This window comes from Cyprinodon variegatus, unplaced genomic scaffold (genome assembly GCF_000732505.1).
Source record: "Cyprinodon variegatus isolate N-32 unplaced genomic scaffold, C_variegatus-1.0 Scaffold144, whole genome shotgun sequence".
Classification (NCBI taxonomy): Eukaryota; Metazoa; Chordata; class Actinopteri; order Cyprinodontiformes; family Cyprinodontidae; genus Cyprinodon; species Cyprinodon variegatus.
This window is the reverse complement of record NW_015150597.1, coordinates 969,514-984,786: the sequence shown is the minus strand read 5'-3', so window position 1 is coordinate 984,786 and position 15,273 is coordinate 969,514. Positions and strand designations below refer to the sequence as shown.

Genomic DNA, 15,273 nt, shown 5'->3' with positions numbered 1-15,273 from the left:
GGGAAGATACATTTTAATTTTATGATGAGGAATTCTTGACTATGCATTTACTTATTCCACTTGGTTACTTATTTTTGGTCCAAATTGTAACATATAAATATAGCTGTATTTATAAAATACCCATATCTAATAAAAACACAGGAATATTCAGTACTCGAATAGTCAAGACACAATTTAAAGCGTGATATTTTGTATTTATTTAGCCTTTCTATGCAGCAGATGATCGGTTTTTTTCAATCACTTCTGGCCATGATTTATCTCTTTACCGATTGGTGAAGTGACTTGTCAATCTTAGCTAATCCTATTTTCTATTGGTGCATACGCCTGGAACCCCGCCCCCGCGTACCTGTCGATCTCTGAAAGGCCACAAGTGCTCCCGGATGCTCCGCCCACCTCATCCCTCCCGCCTCTTCCCACCGGCGTTCAGTCGTGAAGCGGATTGAACGAGCGGCTCTTCCTCTGTGGCGCAGGACTATGCGGGCAGGGACATAAGGGCTGCGATTTCAGCTGAAAATACGTTCAAACACACACCGGGAGAGCTGCAGAGAGAGGAACCTCCAGCGGGGAAGACCGGGGAGAGTTTACAGCGGGTACGGAGCGGAGGGAGACTCGGGAGCACGGCAGGAGGAGGAGGAGGAGAAGTGGGGGGACGGACGCTGTCTGTCTGAATCCGACCGAAATACCACGCAGAAATGGCGGAGCACCACGCAGCCAGCGACGGCAAGCACAAAGCGTCCAGTAATTCCGGGAGCTCGGTCCACGGGAACAGCCGAGCGGGCGCTGGAGGCGGAGGAGCAGGGGGCAAAGGAGGCCTCTCTGGCGGGCTGACACAGCCGGCCGGGTGGCAGTCTCTACTCTCCTTCAGTATTCTGTTTCTGGCCTGCCTCGCTGGATTCAGCTCCAGACTTTTCGCTGTGATCCGCTTCGAGAGCATCATCCACGAGTTTGATCCATGGTAAGTAAAGCTGTTCGGAGCGGTTTGCAAATGACAGCAAGCCAATAAAGATGTTTAGATCGAGACAGTTTTTTATTTAAACATAAAAAAAGTTTTTCCTGAATTTCGCCCACGAGGGACTCCAAATGCTTCTATTCATTTATATTCCTAAAAATGGCGCATATTTGCGCAACTTACTCAAAACAGGGATAAGTTTTTTTTGGACTTCATATTTCTCTTGGTGAACCGTGAATGGAATTTCTGCATCTTTGCACAATGACAATAGTGATCTGAGGAGTGCAGAGCGGAATATCCGTGGGACCTTGACAGTTATGGTGTTGAACCGTGGAACCGGACTGGTCTGACTGCATCTTCTGCTGGTTGTGCAACTGTGGTTGTTGACCGCAGGCTGCTGTTTGCGTGCGTGGAGCCTTTAAACTGCAGGTCAAACTTTGTTTTAGGCTGGAAGATTCGAGCCTCACCTGTTCCACCAGAGCCACGTTTGCAGATCAATCCAAACTTCATTAAATAAGGTCGATATGGTTGATCTGGTGCTGCTTTACTGCAGGAATATGGTTTGAATGAAGCCCTATGGAGGACTAAAAGTGCCAAAAATGATGTGGATGAATAAATTGATTGTAAAGACAGTTAATGAAAGGAGGGATGGGGGGATTAAATAAAAAAGCTTGTTTAATCTTTTGACAGCTGCAACAATTGGGTATAATTTCATTTATTTTGCATTCTGTAAGCCTTAAATGCTTTTTACATCATTAAAGGGGTTTAAATCATTTATGTGGCTTGATAAATAAATGAGATAAGCTGTGCAGTAACTAATCGTCAGTAGTTGCTTTTATATTGGCCGGCAAATTGCGCATATTTCAATTACGGATTTAAATTTGCTAAATGGGTACGCGTCAAATTCGAAAAATATTCACATTTTTCATTATAAAGTTTTCGTGCTTCTATTTTTTTTTTCTTATTTTTTATGGGGGGGCTTATAGAAAGTTTTCTTTATTTTTTTTATCTGCAACTGGTCCTGACTACGCTTTAAAACGAAGACTAGACATATTTGGACGATGATGGGGCCCATTAGAGCAGTGTGTTTATTTCATAATTCACACTGTTGGTTTAAAAAATGATCGCAAAAACACACTTTTATTATTATATGAGTAATTATACTTTTATATTATCTCTGTTATTTAATGAAAATACAACAATAGAAAACAGTTTCATAGTCGAAATGAGCTGAATATCAACTTAGTTTTCTGTTGTTGTCAACCTTATAAAATAAAACCGCTATGCTGCTTTATAAACTGATCCCATGTCAAACATTTAGCTATTACAATTATTGGCCTATTAAACTTTGAAATTTGAATGTGTATTTTTATATAGAGCTTAGATTATTATATTTATAGGAACGATCGTCCTTCATTTTTTTGGCACTCTTGGGCCTCCATATTTCAGCTGCTGCAGGTAATCACTGCAGGCAGTCAACATGGAATCCAACTGATCCGGTCTGGTATGTCTGTCATCAAAATGCAGGATTATTCCCTGTTGGAACTGTGTCACATGGGCTGGTGGGGAGGAGCGGACAGCCAGCCGGGACGCACCGCCACTCCCTCGCTGTTTTCCTATACTGTGTGGCGTTCAGCCAGGCTCCATGGCTGATGCATTCATTTATTAATTTTCAAGGACATGGGGCTCCATCTCATTCAGGGTGACGTTTACCTTTTCAATTATGTTGATAACTTGATTGCTCTTTATAAGGCCAAGGTTTAAAGCCAGGAGAGTGTTCTGCACGGTTCAGGTGATCTTGAAGGAAATGTGCAGAGCTGACCTTTTCTTTAATCACGGGTGGTCTCGTGTGTCACGTTCGTTAGTATTCATTAGCACATACGTACCTGCGATGCTTCCCCCCCACCCCTCTGTGCTTTACTGTAGCATTGTGTGCTGCCTGGATTCAGTTGTGAGGCTGTAAAGAGGCACCGGTTTCCACAGTTACAGAACAGTGCAGCTTCTTGGCAACTTGTCACAGAAAGAGGAGCAAAGATCGTCTTTGATACTCAAAAGTTTAAAAGGCCTTGCAGCTGTGAAAAGTCTTGATCTGTTTTTCTCAAGATTTTCTTTCCACCCCCCCAAAAAATACTAAGCAGTGCTTTTTTTCCCCAAGTGCAATAAAGGCAGTTTTCAATTATTTCACAATGTGCAAGGAAGGGTTTGTTTGTGGTTTTTGCTTGTTTTTATTTTATACTTTTTTTTTTCTTACCTTACTTTTTTTTTTCTTACCTTACTTTTTTTTTTTTTACAGTTTTGCTAAGTTTATATAAAAATGCATGCTGCTGTTCTGCTTTTGCACCATTCCTGATCCAGTGCACCAGTGACACTAATGAAGGATCCAATGACACTAAAGCTAAAGAGTAGAAAGAGAGCAAGGGTATATCTTTACAGAATCCTGTCACTATTAGTGAGCCCTTGTTTGAAGTGCATGGTATTCCATATATTTGATCTTGAAGGAAAATGATATGTGGTCTCAAGCATTTTTAATTAAGAAAGAAATCTTGTAGCGCTGTGTGTCTAGAGATTGAACCTTTTGTATGTTTTGCTTTGCTAGATAAACTGAGATTAGTCAGGGTGATGGAGAGGGTCTGTGAAAAGCCTTTTTTAAACCTTGCCTGAGAATCTTGGTCAGATTTAGGACTTTGACCGGATTATTCCAACATTTGGCTCCACGCCATTCTGTTGTAGCTCTGGCTGAATGTGTAGGATCATAGTTCACAAACATATAAGCTTGACATTTTCAATCGGTGCAGAAATTATGAACACCGTTGTATTTTTTTCTTTTATTTAAATCCTAGCACATTATATCACAGTTTATTGTTATACAATAAAAAAAATATGATGGAGTTTAAGGGTTGTGATTATTTTTCCAAGCTACCATAGCTTCCTACTGTTAAATCTGAAAACAAGCCATCCGCTCTGATGGTTTTCTCCCAACCTCTACGTGAAGCGTTACCTTGAGTGGTGCCTTAAACCACCATCTAAAATTCCTAGTTCGTTTTTTATTCCATCTTTATTTCATGATGCACTTCTCTCCATGCTGTTAGTTTTTTCTAGACCTAAAAAAAAAGGTTTTGTCAGCTCTATCTATAAATCATACTTTGTTTCTTTACTAGATTCTGTTTTACTGGTTAATTTCTGACCTTTTTGACAGCAAAAAAGTCAAATGTTTGATTTTGCACCATCTGTCTAACAGTCTTGGTTGGTGCTGTTGTCTTTTCTCACGCTATCTGCCGCCCAGCTTCACATTGAACAAGCCAGCAATTTCTGGAATTATGATTGAATTTAGAAGCTTGAAAAATGTCAGGCGTATTCTGAAACATGTAAACAACGCAAGCAATGCTAATTCTGTCAAATACTGCTTAATGAGTTTCACTAGTTTTCATTCAGCTCTGATATTTTTCATTCCAGCCATGGTTTTTTTTATGCTCTTTATTGTTGAAGGAGATCCTTTGCAGTCTTGTCCTTGTCAAAAAATCCAGCTTTCTTAACGCGGCTCTAGATTATTAGTCCTCTGAAGCATTGAGTTGGTGGTTACAGTGTATTGTGTGAAGATATTTCAGTTCTTAACAAAATAAGTACAAGTAGCAGGTATGGGTATTCACTCTACATGCTAAAAGGGAGGGAAAGAAGAAAAAAATAAAGGTGCATCATCCTGGTTGCATAGGTTTAATGCCTTAAACATAATGGCTTTGAAAAAACAAAACACTTTTAATTGTTTTCCTTTTTTTATTTTCTTCTGTTCACACCAACTACAGTGAATCTGATTGACCTGAAATGATGTTCTGCTGTCCTTGAACAGTCCTCCTGATAGTTGGAGTTTTTCCAGCCTTTAGCATTTCCATGTCAAAGAGAGACTCATCCAAAGGATCTTGGTGTACAAAAGGAATCCGTCAGCAGCGTACGAATAATTTGGCCGCATCAAGTTTACACAATGGCACAGTGATGACATGCATGATTAAATGGTGCTGTGGGACGACATCAAACCTCTAAAATATAACTATTTTCTAAACTTAATGGACAAGAAAGGATAGAGGGTGTAAAGAGATGTGACAGGAGCTGAAACCTTTTAAGTACGGGTTTAGGTCTGTGAGGAAAATCTCCTGTATTCCTTCTTTACCTGAAGCCGTCAAGTTTAGAGAAGATTGTTCCAAAGGAGAATAGTCTGGCTGATTGTTCTTCAATGCTTAAAACCCCCCAACAATTAATGTGCCAACAGTAAAGCATGGTGGTGGCTGCTTATTGTTCAGTGGTTGCTCTTTGTCCATCCTTTGGTTTTCCCTGAAAAACATTGTCCACTAGAAAGCCAAAAGGGAAAACATTTTAAACAACTCCCTACCAAGTGAAGATGTGGGATGCTGATGGACTCATAGCAATGAAGCTTCGAGAATAAACCACAAGCTGCTTCAGATCAAGTTTTTGCTCCAGTTTTAAGTTGAAAGGGATTTCAGTATGAGGCAGAAAGATTTCCGTCTTTGCATTACAAAATGTGGCCCCGTTAACTTCCAATGACCACTCTAATATGAGATATTTCATGATTTACTGGATCGCTCACCTTATTGGTCAAATGTTTCATCCAGTCCTGAAAAGTAAACGGAAAGGAGCACTGTATGCGAACCTGCAGAGCATTGATGAACATTTTAGGATTCTTCTGATAAATGATATCTCTGTTTATAGATTTCATTGCTCTCTAAAGGGAGCCCAACTCACAGATTTCATCATATTGCTAAGAAAATATATTTTTTACATGCTATACATCTGCTTGATAGCCTTTCTCCTAAGCCTTGTGGACATGAGCTCCTCCTCTTCACTCGTTTATCATGCTGTGAGAGCGCATCTGCAGCAGAAAGCCTCTCACTGTGAAGTGCATGTGGGGGGGAAAAAACAAATGGTGGAAAAGGTCTGTAGGTAATTGCAGGAGTATTCTTCTGAATGTCCTTTGTGTTCATGTGTGAAAAGAGCCTCTAGAGCTTGTTACATGATTTTTAATACCGCAGTACAGGGTTATCACAGCCAGGCAGGTGTTCTTCAGTTAATGTGATACCCATTGGGAAGCTGTCAATGGGAGGCTGATGAAAGTTTTTTTCTCCTGTAAAATTTAAGCACTTATTGACTTCAATTGACCATATTGTCAATGAGTGGATTTTTTTTATTTATTTTTTAATTAGAGTAAAGTTGTATTGTCTTTAAGGGAACATTATTTCTTTCAAGTTTAATTATGAATAACATACCGGTAAATAAAATAAATAATTTTGACTCTGGAATCCTAATTCATTTGGAAAGGCTGAGATAAAAAGAAACTTGTTTTCACATGACTGCTCCCATGACTAAGCTGTTCTGGCTTCACACAATTACACTCAGACATCAATGAATAGACACATTGTACCAGAGATGCACCAGTCAGCATGTTGTTATGGGTTTGTGGTTCTTTCATCACCCAAAATCGGTAAGGAGATTATTTATTTTAGGGAGGATAAATTAATCGATTATTGAAATAATCATCAACTCATTTAGTAATCGTTAGCTGGAGTATGGAGGCTGTTAGACATGCCTTTAGCTGATAGAGCAACCCACTTAGAGCAATAATTATATAAAAATTGTAAAAATATACAAAGATTTTGCATTTAAGATGAGGGGGGAACATTTTTTCGTCTAAGTGTGCTCTATCTAGACCTCCTCAAGTGGAAAAGTTTTAGTTTCACCTTTTTAATCTAGTTTAATCTTGTAAAGTCTGGCTGTTAAATTAATCTACAGGTTAATCGATTTGTAAAATGATCTTTAGTTGCAGACCCAACTTATTCATCTATTTTTATTTTTTTTTTCTTCAGTTCTAGTTTCCTGGTTTTCTATGTTGGGTGCAGAGGCGGGTCACCCTGCATACAGCAGACCATTGATCCCCAAAGTTGGGGTCGTTCATTAACCAGTTTCTGCTTGATGAACGACCACACCACAGAAATGAAACAGAACTATAACCATTGATGTTAAAGTGCAGAAAGATATAAAGGTATCACTTAAAAATGAACAAAAATCAGCTACTTTGATTTTTGATCTTGTTTGTAATATGATTACATCCGTGGTTATTCGATTTTTGTAAAAATGTTAATAGTTTGAGTCGTTAGTGGACTCTGGTAGGTTTTTTGTTTGGGTCAGAGGCTGACAAGTTATATAACCTCTGTGCCAGAGATATAATTTCACCCACTGAACTATCGTTATACATCTGTGACAATGTAAATTCGGTTTTGCATTCTATGACCTCTTTAAATATTCTGTAAAATGACTTCTCAAAGTAGTTAATGTTTGATCATAGCAGCTAATTTTAGTAAGAAGTATAACCAAAAAGTCAATGTTATGATCAACTATTTAAACAAGATGACCCCAATTCCAGTTTTTCTACATTCAAGTGATAAAACCAGTCCTGAAAATAGGTAATGTATATTTGTTTTAACAGAAAGTCCTTTCAGTGACAATATCTAGTGTTTACAGTAAATTCACAACCAAATGGTCCAACGGGATCATTGAAAGACGCATAACATTAATTAACAAGGTTTTTGTATGAACCAGAAGTCTCACTTTAACATCAACTGTTTCTCTGGTGCCTCTTTGATTAAAAAATGCATTTTTGTTTTTAAAGATTCTGTTAAGTTTGAATAACTTAACGCTTTTTGATTTTTACCCATTAGTCTTATGGATCACTCTAGTCAAGATAAAGGTTTGAAATTTCACTGATTACAGTCTTGAAGGCTTACATTACAGTTGGTGGTAGGCCTACCTGGATAAACCCGGTGGCTTTCACGGATCAGATCATTAAAAATGAATGAAATAAACATTGTTTGGTCTTTTCGTCAATGCCATTTTTAAAAAAAAGTAACAGAAGCTGTATATGAGATTGATCACTTAAGTTAAAGTTAAAATGTTAAGATTGAGAAGGTTTATTGTGTGTTCCTGATTTCAATTTAAATAAGAGGTCTGCTTTTGATCATTTCATTTGATCTATTTTTAAGGAGCCTTAAACCTAAAGTGCTAAAGGGTGTTTGGATGGTGGTACCTTCGATTTAAAAAAAATAAAAAATAAATGATTAAAGGCTGAAGAAAAAAATCATAGTTCATGCTCTTGCTTCATGTGTTTATAGATTAAAAAATTCTTTTTAGTTTTGATGCATTTCACAGATAAAAAAACAAAATCTGGTCTATCAATAATTGGAGCTAATCAACAAACATATTTGATCATGATCCAGTCAGGTGAGTACACCTCCAATCTAAAGCATTGTGAGGGGGGGAGCATCCTCTATCGATGTTGATAGATAAACTCCATTCTGTGGCTTTATTAAACAGCTTTTGGCATAGTATCAAATGAGCTAGATGTAGTGCAGTTTATTTATACGATCCAATTAGAGCAGCAGTTATTGTGCTCATATTTATCTTGCAGCACAGACAGAGCTTTTGGTGAACTACATTCTAGCAGAGCTGTTGCTCAGCCATTATTTCCTAAAAGCATATTCGTAATATTTTAAACACTGCGTGCAAATATAGGTTAAGTTGGGTTTACTAAAGTGCTCATGTAATTAGTAGGTAATGAGCCTTACTGGGCTGTTGTCTGCAACGTTTGCTGCCTGAATGCAAAGCCAAGCGGTTTGCCTTATTATTGTTTACAATAACAACCCCATCAATTTCAAATGATTGCCAGGGAGTTTTATCATTTCGAATCCCACCTTTTCTTCAAAGATGGATACTTAATAAGCAGTGAAATTCAGCTTCCACTGTAGAAAAATAATCTCTGACTAAAACTGGACAAAGGTATCTGCAAGGAATTAATTCATTTTAAACTGATAAAGATTTACAGAAATTGTAGCATGTTTTTTTTTTAATGGACACTCATATAAAAGATCAATACCACCCAGCTTTTATCTCAGTTAGTCTGGGATAGTGTTAACGTGTAATTTTACTTTGAATCACTGCAAATTGAATAAAACGGATGGCAAAATATACATTCTTTATTAAATTAGAAAAAAAATGGATCTGGGTGCAGCTCTGGTTGAAGAGGCTGCTTAACTAATGTATAAGCCTGCCAAGTTTCAAGTGTGGGTGTAGTTATATGAGGTTAAGCTAAGGGCGAGCAAGATTGTTGTCCTTTCACCATCTGCTCCTGTAGTATCAACCAGCTGCACACTTCCTCACTATACGACATTGTTTGAAGCCCCAAAGCTATTGGAACGCTGCCTAAATAGGTCTCCAACAAAAAAGGTGGTATTCCTCTTCTTGTTTCAGCTTTTCAACTTCCCTCGCCGCCGTCTGTCATCCGATCTTTGTTTCAGATTTATAATTTTTTTAAGATTAAAAACAGCTTACCGGTACTTGAAACACAGAGCAAAGCTGAAACTTTCTGTAAACCCACTTACGGTACCAATCGATAAGTAATAGCTTTAGTACACCTTTTTTTTGCTAATTAAGGAGGTATTATAAAATGAAATGCTTTATTTCCTCCAAAGTGGCCTCAATAAAAGCAAAGCAGGATTTCTTTACCCACTCTGGCACATTTAGTCCCAGGAATCTGCATGACGAACGCACGGTTGAGATCAAAACAAGTTAGAAAGCCAAATTTGAAGGTTCACACATTTCCCTGGTGCTGCCTTAACACCTAGAATATCAGCAGTTTTACAGAATTTATGTCCAATCCTACGGTTTCATGAAACACTTTGATATCAGTTCACGCCTTTGCAAGGATTTCGCAGCGTCTCTTACAGGCGTAATGAATTATTCTTTGCTGCAGAAAATTGCTAAGTGCTGTGAAAAGAAAATCTCCTTGCATGAAATATTGCATCTCAGCTTTTTTCTCTTTTTTTTTCAAAAACCCAACACAATTAGTGGGAGTAGTATACTCCTCCTTTCCACATTTTATTTTTCATTTGAGATGTTTTTTTTTTTCTTAATTTTCTCAAAGCAGTGTGAATTATCCTCAGAATGGCTGTAAAACTGTGAAACATTCTCTGCTCAGTACAGGAGAATACAGTTAATCTCCCCAACTAGCTTGATTTTGATGGTGTAAAACCTTTTGTCAAATTATAGCTTAAAATTTAGGGCCATCTGCCTAGAAAAGCTTGTATTTACTTTTTACCCCTAAATCTTTTCTGATATGCTGCTCAGAAAATGAGTTTTTGATTCTTTTGCTTAGCGATGTAATTAAAGATTAAACTAATTAAGGTTCCAGAAAGCATTTATGGTATTGCACAATGAATCTCTCTATTGGCAGTAGAAATAACCCAGATGTTCTCTGTAATGTACAAACTTATGTTTTCCCAGGTGTTGTTTTGATAAGTTAAAATAAGAATCTTATTAAAATAGTCTGTATTGCAGCAGTGATTTCTGAGATTATGTTAAAGGTGTTATGTCTGAACTCTGGGGGAAAAAAAAGGAAAAAAACATGTTCCCTTTTAAGAAAATGTCGTGAATTTTGTATTGATTTTATTATTGCATTATAAATTGTAACTAAAAAAGGAATTAAAATTTTTTAATCTCGTTACAAGGCCCACGGTGGAAAAGAATGACACGTTTTTAAGTTTTCACTTAAAACGTTTTACCGTAGTTAAGTTTAACTGAGTCACCTTAAAACTCACCTTTGCTTAAAACAATAGTATTTGTATGCTGAGGTGATTGTTCAAATGTTCGATGCTGGAGCTCAGAAATCTGAACTTTTGTATCTTCAATCAATCAGAAAAGCTAATCCAAGAGTTTTCTGAGACAGACAATGCTTGCTAGCCGTGATCACTTCTGCAGAGCTGTAAGTGTAATTTGAACAATGTATCTATATACAGGGGGTTAAACTAGACAGGTTTTCAAAACATAGGAAAATAGATTTTAATTTACAAGGAAAAGATCGGTATTGGTCAACTAACGAATGTTCCCACTGAACTGTGGCAAAACTGTTGTAAAATATTACATCATTATTCTGCTAAACTGGCAGCACAGATGACGTTTTAAGGTGGACTTTCTCGCTCAAAAACACATTTCTTCCCCCAACTCAGAGCGAATAACGCCAAAGCCATTTCCTAGATTGCAGCGACGGAACAGATCAGCTGGACAAATGTGTGGAAGCACCATCACCCTGTTTGCCCCAGGTTTCAGGTTTTGGCGTTAAGCGTCCCAGAATGCGTTTGGTTTGAAGGAACACTTGTGTGTTTCCTCGCTGACTGCTGGGGAACAGCTCTTGCACAAATCCGGTAGGAAAAGGAACAGATGAGATAAATCTAAGGCAGCTTCAAGAGGTCAAGAGAAAGCTGGTGAATGAAAGAGTTGCTGGTTACCAGGGCGTCTGCCAGTAGCGTGCTCGTTAATCATAGAATGATGGGTAAAGCCACAGAGTTGCTTTGAAGCTATTATAGCTTTTCTTTTGGGCAAAGCCAGTTTGGACAATCGCATGTATTTTATAGGAAGGAATCAGTGCAGTGGCTTATTGTCGTGCTGAGTTACTTGCTGCTCTTCCTTGTCTGACTTCTGCTCTCTGCTTTCACCTCATCCGGGAGGCTTCATGTGAATCCTCTGCTTGCTCTAGAGTCTCTGGAGAGTGTAGTCGGAGTGCAGTGTGCTGCATGTGTTAAACGCAGAGCTGATCCAGGATTCATGACTTCACATGCAGATCAGTCTCTATTACAGGAAGACGTATGCGGCCAGAGGAAGCAGTCGCAAAGATTCGGGATTCAATTTAATCAGTATTTGGCCTTAGTGATCAAGGTTTTCCACTCCCCTTTGTATCGGGAGTTAACAGCCTTAAGCTGGCTACTTTTACATGACTGAATCATCATTCATGACCTCCCTTTTGAGGTTATCCTCTTTGCTATGGATAATGTGACCAAGGTTGTGAATTGAGCTTCTCAGGAAACCGTGTAGCTTTTCAGAACCTACGCTACAGAAGTGAGAGGCATGGCCGGATTCACTCAGGCCGAACTGAAGAGGATGCCCCAGTTTTTAGAACTGAGTCTGTGTTCTTGATGATGGTTTTTTTTTTTCTGTCTTCTAAAAGCCTCTGCTACATTGTCATGCAACAAGACCTGCATGTCTGCTAACTCCGGCTCCAGTCAGAGGGTTTACATGCAGTCATCGTGGCTTGCATTTGAAACTTCATCAGCTCTGCTTTTCTAAGCCAAAAAATAAGCTTCATTGAGCTGAAATAAATTGAACTTCAATGGAAATTTTTAGGTCTACTAAGGAGGTTTTATTTCATAATCTAAGATGGTAAAATTATGCATATGGGTTGGGAAATATAGTAAAATGTTGTAATTTCCTTGTGTTTGACTTTTGTTCATAGAGCACACATAAATGTCAGTATGATTTTATAATGGAATTAAATATATTCTTTCTGCTGGGTAGGGATAAGTTGGCATCAAAGGCTAAAGAAATAAGACCATCCAACAGGTCAAATATGTTATGTCCATGCGTTGAGTTCAAATTTTAATGCTCTACCAAATGTGGCATCCAATTATCTCTTTTGTTGTGCTCGTTATACAGTGCAGCTCTGCCACATGTTTGATCATTTCTCTGTAGAATTCATTAAAGTATAGAACTACACCAAAAATAACTTTATCCATTACTTAACTGCATGGGTTGGAAATGCTAAATGGATATTCATAGTTGTACATTTCTGACCACAACCTTTGAAGTTGCTGGTCTGACATGTATTTAAATGGAGAAAGCGGTTACATTCTACTAAGGCATGGTAGTTAAAAGGTTTCTGTATAGGTTTACATTTTGGTAGAGCTGTTGAAGATGTTTGATTTTATTTTTTTCCCCCTATGATATCCCTACCGCTAAAGAGTTTTGACATTATGTTGCATTAAACCTGTGTTGCAGTTCATGCGCCCTTAACCTTTGCATTCCACATTTTTGTAAAGAATCCCTGTACAGGAGGCTTTTATCTCCACAAATCTGTTTTTTGTTTTGTTTTGTTTTTTCTTTTCACATCTGCACCCCACTCTCATGCTGTTAACAGAGCATGTGATGGAAGAAGCAGCGGCCTCAGTGCTGAACTAAAGAAGAGAAACGTTCTTTGTCAGGCATAGAATTGAAAGCCCTTTCTGAAAGAAGTTTTGGTGCTTGGACTTCATATATAGTCATTGATATAGAGAGAAATTCCTCCCAAAATAAAAGTAGGAATATCTTGGAAAATGTTTTAACCTGTGGTTGCAGGAGCTGGGGCGGGGGTTCAGTATTAGCTGGCTTATTTGGCATCTCTAACACAAGAGCAGGTCTTAGTTGGCCCAGAAATGGAAAAACCACGACGGCGAGATAAATGCATCCCCCCGGTTCCTTGTCCACAAATAAAACTCTGTCCAACATCTGTGTGTTGCCATGCAGAGTGCAAGATGAAACGGCTGGTTGAAGCGGCTATTGTCAAGCTGTTTGTTCTGCGCCGTCACGGCTGTTGTGATGCGATTGTTGTTCCGTGACCATCCAGCCTGCAGAACCCATCCGGCAGGCGGAGCAGAGTCTCTGCTCATCCGATGCAAGACTGTAATTGCAGGCATTTGTTTTCATGCCTTTGCGAGCCAACGTCTTCTACCTTTTCTTCCCTCTGCAGTAATTGTTCAGTGCAAGTTTTCTTAATTAGGTTTTTACGCCTCAAAATACCTCTAAAACCAAGCTGAGCTTTTATGTTTTTGAAACCTACATTTAAAATCGATTGAAGAGCATCTGAAATGGATAATGGATGTGCAGGATAGAAGGTAGTAAGCGTAGGCATGAAATATCCTCCATTTACTGTAGCTCATTATTGGTCAGGCAGTCCTTAATTATTTATTCAGTCTCTCTTCTTTCCCTCCCACTTTGCTTTGATTTTTGTTAAAGTGGTCCTGCTATGCCCTCTGGGTGGTCTAAGGGGAGGCATGGGGTGGAGGACAACAAGGAGGATCTGTGCTTTATGCATCCTTGTCCTCTTTACCGACAGAAGTCGGCATGCAGCTCTGAGGATGAGCACACCTGCATACAGAGAGGAGAAAAAAGGAGCAGTGAGAGGAACAGTGACGGGGAGGGAGAAAAGACAGGCCTGCCTGCCAAGTGTTCAAACTGAGGAAGGTTTTGGTGGGGAGGCCAAAGAGATTGCTTTGTTCTTAAAGCCTCCTCATCAGTTTTTGTTCATATGTACGACAGTATTTGTGCCTTACTGTTGACGTGGAAAGAGGACAGGGGCTTTGTCACTTTCTGCCTCAGGTTATTCTGAATGTGTTCTGTAGCTGATAGGTTGCTTACTGCAGAGCCTGTTTAATAAGATCAGCCGCTTAAGGCATCTCTGAAGACTTACTGAATAGTTGAAACGGCTTTGCTCAGCTTATTCTTAAGTAATTTTCTCCTTTCAGTCTAATCCCTCTAACATTTTGCAGAAACTTAGTTGAAACTGGCAGAGGAACTAGGTAGGTGGCTGTGCACCAACTCAGATTTGTATCAAGGATGGAAGTGGTTTTAAATGTGGTACGGTCACATCCTGGACACAAGAGGCTGGAACCCTCAACGTTTATGCTCAAATGTCTTTTTACTTCTGTATACAAACTCAAAAGTTACGGTGAGCTTTTGTATTTATGGAGGCCGTACTTGTAAAACACCCATTTGTAGAACCACAGCTGCTACTCCTCAGATGTGTGACCCACGGTTTTTTGCAGATGTGGCAGGCAGATTTATGCTCATTCAGTGCAAAATGGTTCAAGCTCAGTCAGATTAGTTTAGTACCTTTTAAAGATGGATATTCCTGTCTTCCTTCAGATGTCCAATTGGATTTAGGCTGCATGGCTAAGGTCATTGCTCAGATAGAAGATGAAACGATGCTCCGGTCTTTTGCTCCATTCATCCCAGCCGCATCTCTGAATTAACATAGACCTCTTGTCCAAATATATAATACTGGTGCACAGTTCTAATTAGGGCTGCAACTAACGATTATTTTGCATTTCGATTAATCTGTCGATTATATTTTCAATCAATCTATTAATAATTGGATAGACGAAGGTTCCTTCAGGAAGATTTTTTTTTTTTATTTACAAAATTAAAGCAGTTGATAGTAGAACTTTTCCACTCTCAATGCAAAATGTTTATTTTTTTTATTTACAGTTTTTATATTACATATATTATTATATATAATTAATGCTCTGGGTTGCATGTCAGGCATGTTTTACAGTCTCTATTCTCCATTTAATGATTAATCGATTACTAAATTAGTTGACAATTATTTCAATAATCCATTGCGATGTATTAGAACTAGGGCTGAAGCAATTAATCATATTGATTGTTTCAGCCCTAGTTTTAAT

General features: G+C 38.6%; 1 protein-coding gene across 1 annotated transcript in view; it reads left to right on the top strand.

The window, feature by feature from the left end:
- The first annotated feature begins 414 nt into the window (after positions 1-414).
- The window catches only part of stt3b (STT3B, subunit of the oligosaccharyltransferase complex (catalytic)), a 107,798-nt gene continuing 92,939 nt past the window's right edge, over positions 415-15,273 (top strand). The window contains exon 1 of the mRNA XM_015376961.1: positions 415-955. Within this exon, the coding sequence (XP_015232447.1) occupies positions 693-955 (263 nt within the window). The 5' untranslated portion in view covers positions 415-692. The remainder of the gene's footprint in view (positions 956-15,273) is intronic.